This window comes from Takifugu flavidus, chromosome 1 (assembly GCF_003711565.1).
Source record: "Takifugu flavidus isolate HTHZ2018 chromosome 1, ASM371156v2, whole genome shotgun sequence".
Lineage (NCBI taxonomy): Eukaryota > Metazoa > Chordata > Actinopteri > Tetraodontiformes > Tetraodontidae > Takifugu > Takifugu flavidus.
The window spans coordinates 4,446,189-4,463,795 of record NC_079520.1 but is presented as its reverse complement, the minus strand read 5'-3'; the positions used below and the strand labels follow the sequence as shown (position 1 = coordinate 4,463,795).

The window sequence follows — 17,607 nt, the reverse complement described above, 5'->3', positions numbered from 1 at the left end:
GTTTTGTTAGGTAGAGAAGGGTCAGCGGAAACCGAATGGTAAGCCTCAGTCACGCCAGTGTCTGCAGAAATGCGCGCTCCTGCTGGTTTTAACCTTTTAATTCACATTCTTGAGGCGGTCCCCGAGCCAACGCGGCCAGAAACAATGTGAGTCATTTTATTATTCCGGCCTGAGTTTACCCTGGCGACCGTCCACGATGACGTCGGAGGGATGACCATCCATTTTCAGGAAGGGGTCGCTTTAACCCGCAGCCTCGCTCTCGCTGGAAGATCGCGTAACTTTTATGAACCGCGCCTTTGGGCGTTTTAGCGTTCGCTATAGCAACCAAACTCAAAAGGACAAATTTGTCGGAAGAGTTCAGCGAAGGGGATCACGGCCCGGTGTAACGTCTTGCTTTCGCCAGGAACATAATATATTGGCATCCAAGTAGGTGCACCTGTAAGGTTTTAGGCGCTTGGACGTGGGGTGACTCAGTTCAGCGGGGGACATAGCCCATAATGCTACATTATAATTCATAGGACCAGGGGATGGCTGCGCCTCCTGCCAGCAGGACTAATACTTTCCATCTGGGTGTTGTTTAGGAAACTGTGTATCCCAAATAGAGCCTAATAAGGACCTGCTTCTGATCAGAGCGGCTCGGTTTAGCTTTGGATCAGGACATGACAAAATATTGACAAAGATGAGTTTCAGAAAGATGCGTTTTTCATCACCGGGGGGGGGGGGGGGGGGGGGCTCTTTCAGCCCAGCTGAGTTACTGCACGCTCTTCCTTCCTGCCTCTTATCCAACTTTAGGAACAGCGTGACTAAGCACGGGGGTTGGTGAAGGGGCTGGTGTGTGGGGGGGGGGTATTTGCAAGGTCACCTTGTTTTTCATGGGGGAGGTGCAGTGATGCCCTCGGGCTGCTTCAGTGTCTTGCCCTATATAGTTCCTGAAAGCTTTTTGTCTGTGGGCATGAGTTTGAGTGGATGTCATAAATCCTCAGGAAATAGACCCCCCCACACACACACCCAAGTCTGACACACTCTTAGCGCCGGTGCTCTTGAGCAATGCAGAATGAGCACAGTTGCAACAGACTGCACGTGGGCTACACAAAAGGAACCTCAATGTGTACAGGGAGGAGGGGTACACAGTTGCCGTGGAAACAGACAGCCCTACCCCCGTTTAGCAGATGGCGGTGGTGGGGGTATCGGGGGTTGGGTGTAATGATGGCGGGATCCTGAGATAATTATCTGCCTTTCTGTCCTGAAACAACAGCTCATGCGAAGCTCAGGGAAACAGGTGACGGGTGTTCACGTTCACCTGGTTGTTGACGTCTCTTCTGCTGTTGTTGCGTTTACGAAAGTGTTTAGTTGCAGCTCCAGTTTTGAATTTACATATTTACCTAATTTTTTTTCATATTTCCTTTTCTCTGCCGCATCAGTTTTAATGCAATTATTGTGAGATATCGTGACGATAAGTTAAAATTCGTTTTTTAAAATAACCGAATAGCCACAGGTGCACATATTCTCAGGAATCACTGACAAAAATGAGTAGTTTAGGTGCAATTGTTTAACTTGGTTTTTATGAGATGGATATTAAATCAATTGGTTTGAGATTTTCTGGAAGCTGGTTTAATTCTGTGTTAGTGTAAAGTAGCAAAGAGTCCAGAAAAGGTGCGAAGGAAAGCGGTCATAGAAGCTAGTCATCTCTGTGAGGGTGTCACACCCACACCGGTGGTGCCTCTCGTAAACTGGCCCAGCAGCAGCGTCTTATCTCGTAACAGAAAAATTGAGACCGTTTGACTGTTGCCTAACCACAGAGAGGCAAAGATTTTTTTTGTTTTCACTAGTTCTTTCATCCGTCACCCGGAGTTTGCCCTTTTCCACCGCAGGAGCTTCCATCCTTTACCAGGGATTTTGACAATCCTTGGCGTATTTACACCAAAATTACCCCCGGTAACCCCATACCGTCTGGGATTTTTAAGATTCCCTGGATTCTTGGGGTTGTGAGCTGAAGAAGACCGATTGGGTCTGACTGGAACTCCCCCGCAGTCTCTGCTTAATTTGGGTTGTGTTATGACCATTTGGAAACTCAAGTAAAGGAGAGGCGCAGATGGACGGCGAGGTGAGTGCGTTTGTGGGTGATTACATGTTTGTAGGTACAGATTAAGTTCCTGGAAAAAAAAAAAGAAAAGTGGCTTATTTGGCTCAATGGTTCCCCGACCTTTCTTAGACTTTTAAAAATGGCCAAATTGCTTCTCCAACTCCGCAAACACCTCAAGACCGTCTGTAGCTGCATTTCCTGAAAGCAGATACATCCATCAAACTGGTCCCAGAACTTTGGAGTGAAAGAACTAAATGTTCAAGTTATATAATTCTGCAGTGAATTTAGTTTCCCCTTCAACAGCTGCTGCTGAAACATGTAACATGGCGGAGATTATTCTGGAATGTGCTGGTCATGAGCGCTGCCGTGAGCTCTCGCCTCCGAGGAAGAATGAGCTTTCAGTCCCATCGGCACAAAACTTAAAGCGGGTGGGGGGGCGACTTTTAGGGGGAACACGCTGCAGGCCAGGGGCCAGAAGTCAGCCCTTCTCCAAGAGATAAAAGAGACTTTTCAAGGCTCAGGAAATGTGCTGAGGGTGGCCTCTTTGGCCCGGCGTCCCTGCTGCCTACCACACACATCTGGCTCCGGCACTATCCCTTTCATTAGTCGTGACGGCGCGACCAAAAACACAGCTGTTGTTCACGACTGGAAAAACAACCGAGAAAAAAATAGCATGGGAAGAGTTTATTCTTACTGGATTGGAAATGTTTTTTATCTTCCTGGATGAACGTGTCCATTTCTGCCTCTGGACGCAGTCCTTTAAGAGGATCCACGTGGAACTCTCCAGCTGCCCACATCTGGTATGGAAATTTTGTAACTGCACTCACCCCAGCTTGTTCCCCTCGTTCCAAAGCCCGACTGTGTATGTTTTAAGCCTTTAAAAGAGGCCTTCTCACCCCAGATCTGAACATGTTCAAGGAGGAATCCTGAAGTAAATGCAAATTCTCAAACTCGTTGTTATTTATTTGGTGTTTCACTCAGTTTGTCAGGACGCTCCAGAGATGGCAGCGTGACTGGAGGAAGAAACGGGCCCTAAATGCACGAAGGGTTTGCCAAGCTTTCAGGTTTAGTCGGACAGGGAGGAATTATGGTCCTAGTAAAACTGCTAAGATCACGATTAATTCAGCATGTGCCGCACTTTTCTCCGGGCGACGAGACAATCCATCAGAGGCTGGGGAAAGATGACAATACAGAGGGAACGCTGACCTTCGGTAAAAACCCCAGAGTGCTGGCGTAAGTGCGATCGGGACTCAGCTGACCATCAATCTGATTTCACTTCAGTTTTTTTCTTCTTTAATCGCCATGCTGCAGTTTCTGTCCCTGTTTACTGTGGTGGAATCCAAGTTTCAGTGGACTAAAACAGCAGAATTGTGTTGCAAAACACAACATCTTCGAGGTCGTTACACTTTGGAACGTAGCTCAGACGTGGTTCTCGTCTGGAACACATGTTTGCTCCATCTGGCCCTGCCCTCTCGTTTTTGAACAATGATGTCATCATATTCGTCTCACCACTTCTTCTTTCTGAGCAGGGTCAAAGTTGAATTCTTGGGAACCGCAGTGTGGGCTAGATGAACCATGAAACACGCTTCTCCTCATGCTCCGCACAGTCAGTCAGACGACTAAGATATTTCAAAAGCGAGGCCAGATGTCATCACGGTGGAGAGCTTTGCTGGCGACGGAGCCGACTGTCGCAGATTCCAATGTGGGATCAAATCTACCCAGAATTCAGAGGAAAATATTCTCATTTGCATTAGTGGATTTTGGTGCCCTCCCCCCCATGTGATTATCATCCCATTGTTCCCTCATTTGCAGGTAAGGAGGCACAAATGGGGTCCTGGTGTGAGAGCGTGGAAATGCACCAGTGTCTCACCTTAATGCCGTGCAGCCTCTGAAACACAAACACAAAGAATGTTACACAGATTTAAAGACCTGCTTTACCATTTACTTAATTATCTACTTAAATTAATCCCCACTTCCTTTAACCAACTAATTAACCATTAATTGAGTGCAAAGCACAAAGCCATTTATCTGATCCATCCAATCCAGGCGTATCAGTTGATCATTTAGTGTAATCCCCAAAAGTCATGGTTGGTGTTTGTGTTTTCTGACTAAAATTGTATTTACACAGCTGTAGAATAAACTGCAGGGGATAAAACATGTCGGCGTATCATGTTGAGGGTGTTGGGCTCAAATGTGTGAAATACTGCCCTCTATAGGTGCGGCGATGTCGGGGGCAAAGAGAATTCTCGCTACAGTAATTTAACTGATACTATTGCTGGGATGCTAAAGCAGCGAGAGACAGTGAGACAGAGGTGTAACACACTGTGACAAAACTGAGCTACAGCAGCATGAAAGCAGACTGGCACATGCACGATACAGGAAGTGCTACAATGAAAACATGGACAAAAATATTCTAAACTTGACCAAAGGACCCTGATCCTGGCCTTCAGCCAGGCCTTTGTGGCCCTTAATATATTATTTATATGTAATATTGCCAGAAGCAAATGTTGTTGTTTTTTTGTTTTTAAAAAAAAAAGAGTTTTAAAAGTGTTGGTGGTGGTTTTGGTTAAAACTACTATACTAAAATCCTACCAACCGTGCGCCTCACGCAGGGGTCTCGCTCGGGCCTTGAGGTCCATCTTGGTTTGTAACCAGCTTCTTCTGTCACTCGTTAACGCTGTTCAACTGAACGTGACTGATGCTTAAGACGGCCGTCGAGCCTGTTCAGCAACACTGCCCAAACGCTCGTTTCACTGCAACAACAATGGGACCATGGTTTTCTAATTAGTCATTCGCCATCCACTGGATTCAAACAGGGCCAAGTGGGTGTTTATCGAAATGTTCCTGGAACCCTGTTTCGTGCCCCATTTTTTTCTGCAGAATCAGCTCCTCTCGGTGACAACAGATGGATGGTATGTCGGGAAGGCGAAGTTAATGCAAACACAGCGCTGCTCCGTCTAGTGTAAATAGGCGGTGGTGGAGACTAACATTTGCTCAGGTACTTTTCAGGGAGGGTTTGTTGTGTGGTTCTGCTACAGGAAAAAGTCGACAGACAACAACAAGAAGGTGCCAGACGTTGACTTCAGGACCTTTGCTTAATCATCTCATTCTCTTTAAAAAAAAAAGCAAGATTTTTGTTCTTATATGGTTTAAATTAGACACTCTAATAGGTTACAAGTGTTTCATGGTCCAGTTGTTCCATTAATCTTGGTGAAATGGTTTGACGGCTCTTTTGGAAACCTCAGCAGTTTGAATGAAATGGTGAGGGTTCGAATCCCAGAAGGGGGCATGTAGATCATTGTTGTTTATCTTCTATGTGTCTTTATCTTATTTCACACTCTGAAAAGCCCTTTTTTATGTGTGAAAAGTGTGTTTAGGTTGCAGCTGTTACAAGAATTTCCTTTCTTTTGTTTGATTTGGAAGTAGTCCAACAAACATCTCTTCCCTCGTGTAGTTTAAGGGCAATAAACCACCACCTGGCAGTCGTCCACGCCTGCTTTTCTGTCTTAAAGCCACCATTCCAGAAGTTCTGCCAATACATCACAGGTGGAGCAGCCGTGCCAATGTGCAAACAGTTTTGCAATTTCAGAGAGAGACAATCGGATGATTCTTTCCAGCTACAATGTGATGATCGTAGTTCCAGCGCATCCATCCTCACCTCTGTGATTAAGGAAAAGCAGCAGCACGTACACTGCACCGAGCCCCGAATATTCAGCTGAGCGTGCAAATGCAGGAGACGTGCACGTCCACGCAGTTGACTTAAAAATGGACGACCGGTATCATCATCATCCTCATCACCATGGAGACCGCACTATGTGAAACTTTACACTAAATCCAGGTAAACTGAAAAGAGGTCCCTGCCCTGAGCTGTCGGCTGGAACGGGATTTATCAGAGGCTGTGAAAAGCTGTGGGGGGAGGGGGGGACATGACCAGAAAATGTCTAATTCAAGAGACAGATGTGTCCCAGCGGAGAATTTATGGACAAAGCCACACATGACCAGGAGTAAACAAAGTCAGGACGCATGTCCCATCAACAGCTGCCTGTTGAACAGGTACTGGAAGCATGTGAGCAGCCACAAGAAAAGTTGCTGAGTCATGATGCGCTGACATGCGCTGACACGTGACAGCGGCTTGACTCAACACTTACCCAAGAGGTTTAATAACAACCACACAGGTGCTGAATCTACACTGTTGTTGCTTATGCAACAACAAAGATCCATATTGTCCAGTGGCAACATCATTGTTGTTGACATTCATAACTATGGGATGTCCTCCCTGTATCTCACATACAGTAAGAACCCGTGGAGACGCTCTTTGTCCGTGCAGGTCATATATTTGTTCTGTATGAAGGAGGAGAGAAGGACCTTCCACTGAACACGTCTGTGTCCTGACAGGATGGACATTTCTGTCCACTGATGGGATTTGACTGGCATTTATGCCGGACGCCTGGCAGATTAAGGTTGTTTCCCTGCCACAAGATGTGTCAATAATCCACAATCTGTCAGCAAATACAGCTACTTTTGTCTGTTTGTCAAACATTTCTCCTCAAACTGCAAAATCCAGAGATTATTGAACCAAGAGCCAGATAAAGAAACAGTGGCCCAAATGCAATATTTTCGTATTTCCTGCGGGAGTTCCTTTTTCCACCGGCTTCGTCTCAGCATTTCAGTTCCCATGGAAGGTACACAAAACACAGTCAACATGTTTTGCTAGGCCAACGGTCGCATTATACATAAAGTGTATATTTTAAATACTACACCTTTGGAGGATCTAGAGAGTTGTTGACATGTTTCTCGTTCCCAAATCCACTTTTGGTGATTGGAAACTCACTGAGAGTTATTAAGTTCTCTCTGTTATGGTGCAGGGCTGCGTTTAATATCTGTCGCAGCCCAGAAACTCAAGCAGAGAATCTCAGAGCGTTCTGATCTGTTTCAGGCGAAACATTCGCATTGTTATTATAATGGGGACGATGTCTCTCAAGACTATGTCTATATATAATAGAGATATATATTATATATTATATGTAGTATATAATAGAGACTATGTCTCTCGACTGGTCTGGGAACGCCTGGGGATCCCTCCGGATGAGCTGGAAAAAGTAGCTGGGGAGAGGGAAGTCTGGGCTTCTCTTCTGAGGCTGCTGCCCCCGCGACCCGACCCAGGATAAGCGGTAGAGGATGGATGGATGGATGGATGGATGGATGGATGGATGGATGGATGGATGGATGGATGGATGCATGGATGGATGGATGGATGGATGGATGGATGGATGGATGGGTGGATGGATGGATTATAATAGGGACAGGAATCACACTGCGAGAGAGACAAAAAGTGACCAAAACCTTTTGTGTGTTGTTTCTGTTTTCTATTTTGCCTTGGCAGAGGTAATGACTTCTATGCGTGATGGATCACTAGCATAAAGTGTCTTGTTGCCTCGTATGTCTTTAAGTAGTTGGTTGAAGTTAAGCTATACCAGTAGTTTGGAAGGCAGGTGTGGCACAGGCAGCGTGCTGCTTTAAGCAAGAATCCTTTTAACTTTGATCAATGAAAAATCAAAACTCAAAACTAGTTTTGATCCTTTGATCTTTATATTGGTCCCAATCTTCTTGTGACTTTATGTGTGGGGGAGGTAACGCGTGTGAGCTCGCAGAAGCTTATTCCAACATAACAGTGAAGAAACTTCCAATGCATGTTCTGTATTTGTTTTATTGTTTAATAACATATATAAAATTTTAAAAAGCCAGAACGATGTCAGCAGATTTGTCACTGTCGAGCAAATGGAGTAAATTTGCCAAATTTAGCGAGAAAGTCGCCAACCCTGTTATCCAAAAACCCAAGAGAAAGCCAGTTTGGTCCAGTCTGTCTCAGATGACCTGACACCTCATTTCTCTGCCTTCCGCTCGGCCGTGCGTTATTTTGGGCGCGACCTAAGTGCCTGAAAACACCCCAAACAGCAACGCAGTATGATTACATTTCTCCGCTGTGGCCTGTGAGTCACGCTGTCCTCAATATAAACAGAGAAGTTCAACCCAAACGCCTTCTATTGAATGAGCTTGGGTCCCGAGTTAAGCTGACGTCTTAGTGCCTATAAATACATTTACAGAGTTGCTTCTTTTGTTTGAAGGAACATTTTTTTAACTGTTATGGTCAAGTTAACTGGATTAACCAGAGGAGCCCAGAAGACAGATGTGAGGACGTGAGTGAAAGTGCCGAGTCAGCCTTACAGAGCGGAGGTTTGTCAAACTGCGCTCATCCTCATAAAACCTCAAACCCAGCTCCCCGGCAGGGACGAAGACGGGTTTATGAGCGATAAAACACCTTCTGAAAACGAAACGCGACATCAACTTTGCTGATAAAATAGGGGGGAAAGAGGAAAACGTGTGCATGTGGGTGCAGCACCGCAGAGGCCGCAGAACTGGAAAGATCTAAAACAAGTACACACACATCATACAGCATCCCAGATACGATCTGATGGGGGTCCTGTTTTAAACCTCTGATGACAAACAGGATGGAACACATGCGTCATTCGCATCTTCATAAACACTGGGTTGATTACTCATTTAAGGTCATCCACGGTTGTGCTGGAGTCCTTTAGAGGAGGTTGAACGGCTGATTTATAAGGCTGATCTATGAGCCAGACACCCACGCCTGTGGTGCACAATGTGCTCAATGTGCAGCGGGCTGAGAGTCAGGAGTGATGGAGCGTCTGCTGCAGCCCCGCAGTCTGCAGAGAGCACCAGGAATTCTGCATCATCACCCTGTTATCTCCCACCGCACGCTTGGATTGTCTGACTAAGTGCACACATACCTGTGATCTTTACCCGGAGGGCCACTGATCGGTCTCTCTGGAGGCTTGAAAAGAGATGATTTAATGGGAGCTGCAGAGATCTGTCAGTGACGCAGCAAATCCAGGCGGTTGTATTCTTTATTTCCTTTAAAGAACGATAGTAATTTAAATACTCTGAGTAAGTGGGACTTCTGATCTTGGCCAGAAACCCTCGAGCAGAACCCATAACTCAGTTTTTGAGTGACGTCTTGTTTTCGATGCTCCATGGTCACAAGTTCTTGCAAATGTAATTAGCCTATTTACGTATCTGCTGAGGAAGAAAACTGTCTCTAGAATATGTCTCACCAATAAATTCTTTATTTCCTCGCTTGGTTGGAACTCTCGGCCCAGCGTTTGATGTGGCTCGGGACGGAAACCATCAGGTTTTTCAGCGGAAGCAGCAGGTGAAACGATCTGATTGATTTGACTGTCAGGTTTAATTTATATGGTCTGAGAATGCGCAGCATTGTAGTTTTCAATAATTTTGTTAGGAAGAAGCCACCACAGCCTCCTCACAGTAACGTGTCTTTAGATTCCCTGGTGTGTGCAGCAAACGTTCTGCTGCTGCCACCTGCTGGACATATGTGATAATACAACATGTGAAATTCAAATTGATTTATTTTGCTTTTATTGTGTAAGTTTTTCAACTCGTCAATCAAAATGTATGATGGAAAAAGTATGTGCTAAATGTGACAACTAATGAAACAACCGCTAAGATGCCTATTATCATTTTCCATCAGTACATTTTCCCCTCCTCTCCTCTCCTCTCTCTCTACCCAGCCCTCCATCAGCAGGAGGGTCCCCCTACATGAGCCTGGTCCTGCTCAAGGTTTCTTCCTGTTAAAGGGGAGTTTTTCCTTGCCTCTGTTGCTTGTTTGGGGTCAGGCCCTGGGATTCTGGAAAGCATCTAGAAACAATTTTGATTGTAAAAGACGCTATATAAATAAAAATTGATTAAATTGATTGATTGAGAAGAAATAGCTTCTTCTGCTGTTTATCATCGAACATGACAAGTTAATTTGACAATTCTTAAAAAAAAAACCCACAATAACAATAACGATAATAATGATACTTTTTTCAGTACTCGCCAGTCAAGGAGGTACTACCTGAGGGGAAAGAAGATACCATCTCCATAAAGTTGCTCAGCAGAAGGAAGCACAAAGTGCTCTCAAATCTGCCGGTAGATGTCTGCTCTGACCTTCACTTTTGGTGCTGGATGCAAAATGAAATGCAAAGTTTACTTTCATTGAAGTGAGAACTTATAGCCCGTTATATCCTGTCCTGGACGTTGCTGATGGGCAACAGTCCAGCGCGGGTTGTCCTCAGCCCAGGAAAGACGCCCTGGCGCCTTCTTTGGTTTAAGAGAGGCTTAACACCAGGACTGTCGCAGTTATAGCCCGTCCGGGACATTTTCCCCCTCCTTTAGTTCAACCTCCCGATTGTGCTCAGATTTGAACAGAATGACTGAAAAAACATCAAATTTTCAATACTTTGATTTATTGGGATGCGCTGCAGCGTTTCTGTGTTTTCAGTGAATTCAAATCAAATAATTTCAAATAATCTTTATTTATATAGTGTCTATTACAATAACAACTGTATCTTGGAGCTTTCCAGAAACCCAGGACCTGACACCCAACAAGCAACAGTGGCAGGGGAAAAAAACCCTTAACCTTGAGCAGGACCACTATCATACAGGGGGACCTGTATGATGGCCAGCTGGGCAGAGAAGGAGGAGAAGAGGGAGGTCAGTAGGCTCAGAGGTCAGCAGGTCAGAGCACTGCTATTACCAGTAGGTCATGTGCTCAATGTGCTTACAGAGCAGCCAATAAAAATGGGCTGAATATCAAAAAACATCCTGTCAGTATCGCCTCTCAGATCAGGTGCGATGATAAAAGTTTCTCAAGGCAGATGTTATCTATAACCAGCAAACTTCCCTTGAATTGCACCGTCTTGGCCACTTATGCAATTTCTTCTGTTTCTATAGAAACCAGCCAACCTGGTTCAACCAGCTTGGTTTGGAAATTGTGGTGAACCAGCCTGGGCAACGAAATAAATATATAACATCATTGTTAAAACTGTAATTATCGAGTTATTAAACACGAGCAAAGCCAAAGTCGTCACCTGGATTGAACTAACATGTTAGAACATGTTAGAACCTCCCGGGGGATAATTACTGCAGGGGCGATTATTGTTCAGCTGGCAACAAATTACTTAACCCCAACGGATGCAGCTTCTCATTTCTTAAACAACCATGATGAACAACACGTCCTGTGGGTGTGGAAAAGATGTCAGTCTGTTGGAGGAGTTAATTGTATCAAGCAGAGAAAACATCCAAGGAGATTATAACTCAGAACTGTCCAGCCATTAAAAACTGGGATTGTGGGGAACCGTCGTCTTCGAGGAAGAAGTGTGATCGGGAAAAATATCCCAACGATCGTGATCGTTGATCAATTCGCTGTTTAATAGTGAGAAAAGGAAAAAGTAAGAACATTTCCACACATACAATGTGAAGGATTGGGACTGAATAGCTGTTTAATCTTAAGAAAACCACTAATTAGTGAGGCTAATTGGGGGAAAAGGCTCTGTTTTGCTAGGAGCAGAAAGACTCTGGAGTAATGGAAGAAGGTCATGTGAGCTGATGAGTCCAGGGGCATCAGGGCAAGAAGAGAGAAGGGATGCACCCATCGGGCATATTCCAAGACGGCAACGCCAATGATTCATGGGTCTCCGGTTCAGGGTGACATCATCTTCAGATGGGGACGGACCTCAACCCCATGGAGGATCTCGGGGATGTGCTGGAGAAGCTTAGCGCAGTGATCCAAGTCTCATTTTTGTTTCTTTTACATGACTGTAAACCCGTAACTTTGACTGTAATTACAATCTCTCGTGTTTTCGTAACGCCTGTTCGGAAACCCAAAACTCCCAGTTGGACAAGAATTCAGGTTTTAACTCAGAGTTTGTTAAACCTGCTTTCTGAAAGGGGCCCCTGGACCTCACTGGGCCATTGTCCTGACGTTAGACAATGCAATTTCTGAAAAAACAAAAAGGAAAGCCCAAACACAGTGAAGACTGGAACCACACGTAGTTAACGTTAACAGTGATGTTTGTACATGGTCACTGTGAAGCCCTGGAGAATTATCTCCACAAACATCTGCCTGCTGTTGCCACTTTAACCACACCTACGCAGCTGCGTGACGTTGCTTTTTGGGGTTTTATTTCTTATTTCTTGCGGCCGCAGGCTCACTGGCTCGGGGACGGTTTACACACGAGGGAGATGAAGCTGCAGTTTCTGCTGGTTACGGCTCTCAGTTGCTTGAGACCTTCCAGCCCACAAGACGGAGCGTGGCAGGTATGAAGGAGCGACTGTTGAACCTTTCTGTTGCTACCGTTGGTGATATGTGGACAGGCGTCCAAAATGACGTGAAACTTCCTCCTGTCCCGCAGCCGCCGATGACTCCCGTCTTCAATTTTGAAGGGCTCCTGGAGGGCCTGGAAAACTCCTCCTATGATCTATACGATGACAGCTCGGTTCCGTGCAACCTGACCGTGCCTGGATTCAATAATCTGGGCCTGGCGATCACCTACGTGTTTGTCTTTGTCCTTAGCACGGTGGGCAACAGCGTGGTCATCTGCGTGGTGTGCTGCATGGCGAAGCGTCGCAGCAGCACCGACATCTACCTGACTCACCTGGCGCTGGCGGACCTCCTCTTCGGCTTCACAGTGCTGTTCTGGGGCCTGGACATCCACTACGGTTGGATCTTCGGCAACGGCATGTGCAAATTCCTGTCAGGTCTCCAGGAGGCTTCGGAGTACAGCAGCGTCTTCCTGCTGGCGTGCATCAGCGTGGACCGCCACCTCGCCATCGTGAAAGCGACACGAGTCAAGTCGCCCCGAAGGCCGGTGGTGACAGTGACGTGCGCCGCGGTGTGGCTGGTGGCCATGCTGCTGGCCCTCCCCACTGTAATCCAGAGACGGCACATGAGCACAGAGGACCTGGACCACGACATCTGCTACGAAGACACGGATGAAAACACCGACCGGTTGATCGTCGTCATGGGCGTCATTCACCAAGTGCTGGGCTTCTTCCTGCCATTGGGGATCATGACTGTCTGCTACAGCTCGACCCTAGTGACACTCTACCACAGGCACAATCGGCAAAAGCAGAAGGCCATACGCGTCATCCTGGCGGTGGTGTTCGCCTTCATCGTGTGCTGGCTGCCTTACCACGTGGTCCTGCTGATCAAGCTGCTCATTAGCAGCAGCTTAGTGCAGGAGAGGTTGTGTGAGACCAGGTACAGTTTGGAGGCGGCCTACAGGGTCACCAAGGTGCTGGCCTTTGTGCACTGCGCCGTCAATCCGGTGCTGTACGCCTTCATCGGGGTGAAGTTCCGGAACCGCCTGCTGACTGTTTGTCACAAGCAGGGCCTCATCAGCAGCACGCTGCTGGCCACTTTCAAGAAGGGCTCGGTGAGCAGCGTTGGGAGCACCCGGTCCAGGAACAGCTCCGTCACCCTGTAGTTGAATTACCAGCCAGGGAAACATCCTCACCTCCCCTCCTCGGGGCAAAAAAGAAAAAAAAGTTATGTTAACTGTTGCCTAAGACAATTGGGAAGTCTGCACATGAAGCGACCGATGTGTGTGAATGTTGAGGGACGTTCTAGAAGACGGACGGATGGACGACTAAAAGGACATATTAAAATCTATACGAATGAGGTGCATTTTAATGCTGGTTGTGTCGTTCCAACAGACACAGCAATCAGTTGTCCAGACGTTAATCTGTCTGTCTGTCTGTCTGTCTGTCTGTCTGTCTGTCTGTCTGTCTGTCTGTCTGTCTGTCTGTCTGTCTGTCTGTCTGTCTGTCTCAAAAAAGTTCTAAATGGATAACAATAAAATGTTCAGGACATGTTGATAATGTATCAAGGACGATCTGATTAAATCTAGGTGATGTTCCAGATTCTGGAGGGTCTTTGACCTTTGATCTTCCAAAGATCAAAGCCAAGGAATATTGTTGGGACCTAAAGATGCTTTTGTTACCATAAGATATTTAGTTATCTAGTCTAGTTAATATTTAGTGTTTATCTCAGTGTTAGTCTCACTACTTAAGGCTTGAGCTTGGTCTGATTTTGGATCAGCTGACAACATTCCTGTTGTCCGTTTTTGATTTTTTTTAGCAGTTTTTACCAGCACAAGTATGTTTTGCATATTTCATACCGGAACATAGCGCTTTGATGTTGTGAAAAATGTGGTTTTCCCTGACTTGTGACTGAATGTGCAAAACAGGAAGAGGTTGAGAAATGATCTCATCACAGTGAGAATAAAAATAAAAACGTGTAAATCGATGGTATTTCTTCACGCTGCTCGTGACATTCACTAATGCAATATATGTGCTTATGGATCAGTTCATTGCTATGTTTCATGTGTTCCTGATGTCTTCGCACTGGCGGTTCATTTCAATTTGGATTAATGTGATTATGCTGTGCTTCCACATTTTCTTTGTGCGCGTCATTAATGTTCTCTCTTTATAAAGGAGCCAACCAGAAAATGTAGCTAAACGAGCACAAAAAGACTTCAAATTCTCTGTATTTATGAGAAATATATAGATTATGGTCAGAGCCTCAGTTCTAAATCTGACGTCTTAAGCTATAGTTCCACGGTAAACCTGAAGAAGGAGCCAGAGACCAATGTGAATAAATTTACACGGCAAAATTGCATTAAAAAAACTTTATTTTCACAACACAAAATCCAAACAGAGACAAAAATGTATTTAAATAACAATGAAAAAAATCAATGGTTGATTCAGTAGCTTTTCTGGGGGAAGTTCTCAGTAAACCAACACCCAGTGATTTAAATTATTATTCAATTTCACAGACAATTCTAACAGTTAGAATTTAGATCTCCAAGTGGTTAATTTAGCTGCCCGTCAATAGTTCTTCCAGTCATTAACATCACATATTGGTGATTGTCAAACACAGTAAATACAGTAAGTTGGTGCTGGCAGCTGCCTGCTAAAAGCTGATTACAAATGACTAAAATCCACACAGGCCAAATAATCTGTCTCTCCTCAGCAATTCACAGTAAAAGACGACACTCAGCACAACAGCCTCGTAGTATTGGATGCTCATAGAGCGGATCAAACTAGCCGCACTGGGCTGGCTGAAGAAGCCAGATGCGTGTTAAATAGTTGGTCTCTAACGTTGACGCCGGTGGAACATGAATCGCATGTTGCCTTTTAACGGGCCTAATGCATGTATGTATATACATCCAGAGTCCAGCCACACGAGTGCCGCCGCGCCGCGCCGTCACTCCACACATTCTGCTATCTCTGCACCATCCACGATCAGGGTGTGAATGATCCCGTCTCGTCTCTTTCCGCTGCTCACAGCCTTCACGCAGCAGTTGTGGTCGCCCAGTGTGAAATGGGTTTCCGTGCCATCGTCCACAAACTCGCCCTGCAGGTGCAAACACATGAACAGCTCAGATTAGGGCATTCCATACTGCACACGTGAGCTGATCTAGTCCACTTAGACAAATCAGATCACTTACTTACTTACGTAGACTTACACTACTCGGGCCTAAATTTTACTAGAACTTTAAAATGTATTTACCATCAAAACATTCATATGTTTAACCTTTCTATACGGTATTTGGGTACTACTATACCACTGACCGAAGCCTTGATTTCATTCATGGTTAAAAAAAAAGAAAAAAGATTAATGACAGAATTGGATTCAGGGACATGACCTTGTTGTTTTACTTACTGCTGTCTCAATATTTTGGCCGTTGCACCAAACATCCATGGTGTCCTTCTCTGAAACAGGGCAGAAATTAAATGTTGACGAGTGCTGAAAAACATCATCTCAAATAACACAGCTCATAAAAGTGAAATATATGTTGACAGAACTGAGCTACAAACTGAACAATTAAGATCATAAACTTTTGATATACAGGATATCAATATAGAGGATGATTTCAATAGTCTGTGGCTTAATATAAATATACAAGTCGAAGCAGACATAAGCTACCTAAGGGTTCTACTGCCCTCTAGTGGTGATTAGAAGTACAGGACCTACAGGGATTACAACATTGACCTCACTGGAGATGATGCAGCAATGCTGAGAGGCCCAGAAATATTGTGCCGACAAGGAACCTTTATTGACATTTTTGAGTTGAACTGGATCACCTCATTGATCTTTGCATGGTTGATTATGGAGGCACGTGGTTCTCCCTGCCCGATAGTGCTGTTGCTAATGCAGGTGACGTGGCTGATCAACTGCCAGCAGCATAATTATAAGAGGATTTGACTTGATGACACAGGTGGCTGGAGATGGTGTAGGGTTTAAAGCGATTGAGGAGATTAGCTGTTGTTGCGACATATTAGTTTTTGGTTCTTCAGGAAGACATCCCTTTAAACTAAAGTATATTCTCCCAGACAATTACTCAAAAGAGATATATCGCAAATTCAGTTTAAGGTGTGGATGATACTCACCCAGAACCACCCTGCAGTCGGTGCCGTCCAAGTTGAGAATCCATGTGCTGGTGACCTTTGACCTGTTCTCCATGTACTTCTTCAAGCTCTTGCCGTTGATCTCCAGTGTGTACTCATAGGCGAAACCGCTGACGGCGTCGATGTTGATGGTCGCTTTGGTTTCCGACTTCCCCACACTGAAAGTTTCCTTCCCGACCAGTTTGAACATCCAGTCCCGTCTCAGGATCTCCTGCAGCGAGGGGAATCCATTAGCAGCTCCTCGCTGGACTGAAGCAGGCAGTCGGACTGGGGAAATATCTATAGGCTACGTGATTTCATACCTTTCCGTCAACGTAGATGACCCTCTTTCCAGTAGTCGTGCCGTGTTCAAACTCTATCCTGTGGACTCCATCACTCAGCGCCACCTCCCACACGCCGGCGAGGTCATTCGACATCCTGTCTGTTTCCAACCTGCAGCTGACCAACATAAAAAACTAGCCGGCTTAATAGCCAGGTAATTACATTCCATGTGCGCGTAACACGATTTAAAGGTGAACGGAAGTGGACAAGGGACAATGTTTTAAGACATGACGCACTTCTTCGTGGTTCTGAACGTAACAAGTAAGAAATCAGCGCATCACAAGCTAAAAATGAGCTAACGTGAATGAATCACGGCTACAAATAACAGGAAGTTTCTGCCTGTTGCACAGTTATTTCCGGTGTAGTTTACAGAATAAGAGTTTGGGGTGTTTACACAACTGGTCAAATTCATAGATTATACACGTAAATATACAAAGCAGTCTATACTTATATCCCTCATAACAGTGTTTTTACATCAGTTCTAAAAACTAACTGATACCGGGAGAAAGTTCAACAAAAAAAGCAAAAATTTATTTTAATTCCTATTCACGCGTGAACTAAAATTGCATTTAAGTTGAAATACCGGAAGTACTTGAAAGGCTATTTCCAGTTCTGATGCTACATTAGCTGTGATCGTTAATCACATTTTTATTCTGAAATATGTATTGCTTAAACGTTAATTACGATATATTATTCCTCGCCCTACCTCAAATGTCTGTAAACCTGTGGTTGAATAACCCCTTTTGTGGTAGATTTGCCAAGCAAACATGTGCGCTCAGCAGTGCCAAACAGACGGCGACACGCAGTTGCCAGGGCAACATGGGTCCGCCTGCGGGCGTATCTGACCACGCCCATCTTTTTCACGAAAAAAT

At 45.2% G+C, this 17,607-nt stretch overlaps 2 protein-coding genes across 3 annotated transcripts; one reads left to right on the top strand and one right to left on the bottom strand.

Annotated features, from left to right (window-relative positions):
- The first annotated feature begins 8,753 nt into the window (after window positions 1-8,753).
- On the top strand, window positions 8,754-14,522 carry cxcr2 (chemokine (C-X-C motif) receptor 2). 2 transcript variants are annotated; one of them, XM_057050990.1, is made up of 4 exons: window positions 8,754-9,314; window positions 10,525-10,654; window positions 12,149-12,259; window positions 12,355-14,522. In XM_057050990.1, the coding sequence occupies exons 2-4, from the start codon at window positions 10,616-10,618 to the stop codon at window positions 13,426-13,428; spliced, it is 1,224 nt and encodes a 407-aa protein (XP_056906970.1). In that variant the 5' UTR covers window positions 8,754-9,314; window positions 10,525-10,615; the 3' UTR covers window positions 13,429-14,522. The 2 variants fall into 2 exon arrangements, with proteins under 2 accessions (XP_056906970.1, XP_056906960.1); XM_057050980.1 differs by lacking the exons at window positions 8,754-9,314; window positions 10,525-10,654 and having other exon boundaries at window positions 11,566-12,259.
- A 94-nt stretch (window positions 14,523-14,616) lies between these two features.
- Window positions 14,617-17,607, bottom strand: faima (Fas apoptotic inhibitory molecule a). The gene is made up of 5 exons (XM_057051003.1): window positions 17,442-17,607; window positions 16,717-16,852; window positions 16,397-16,625; window positions 15,669-15,718; window positions 14,617-15,359 (listed from the first exon to the last, which is right to left on the bottom strand). The coding sequence occupies exons 1-5, from the start codon at window positions 17,588-17,590 to the stop codon at window positions 15,210-15,212; spliced, it is 714 nt and encodes a 237-aa protein (XP_056906983.1). The 5' UTR covers window positions 17,591-17,607; the 3' UTR covers window positions 14,617-15,209.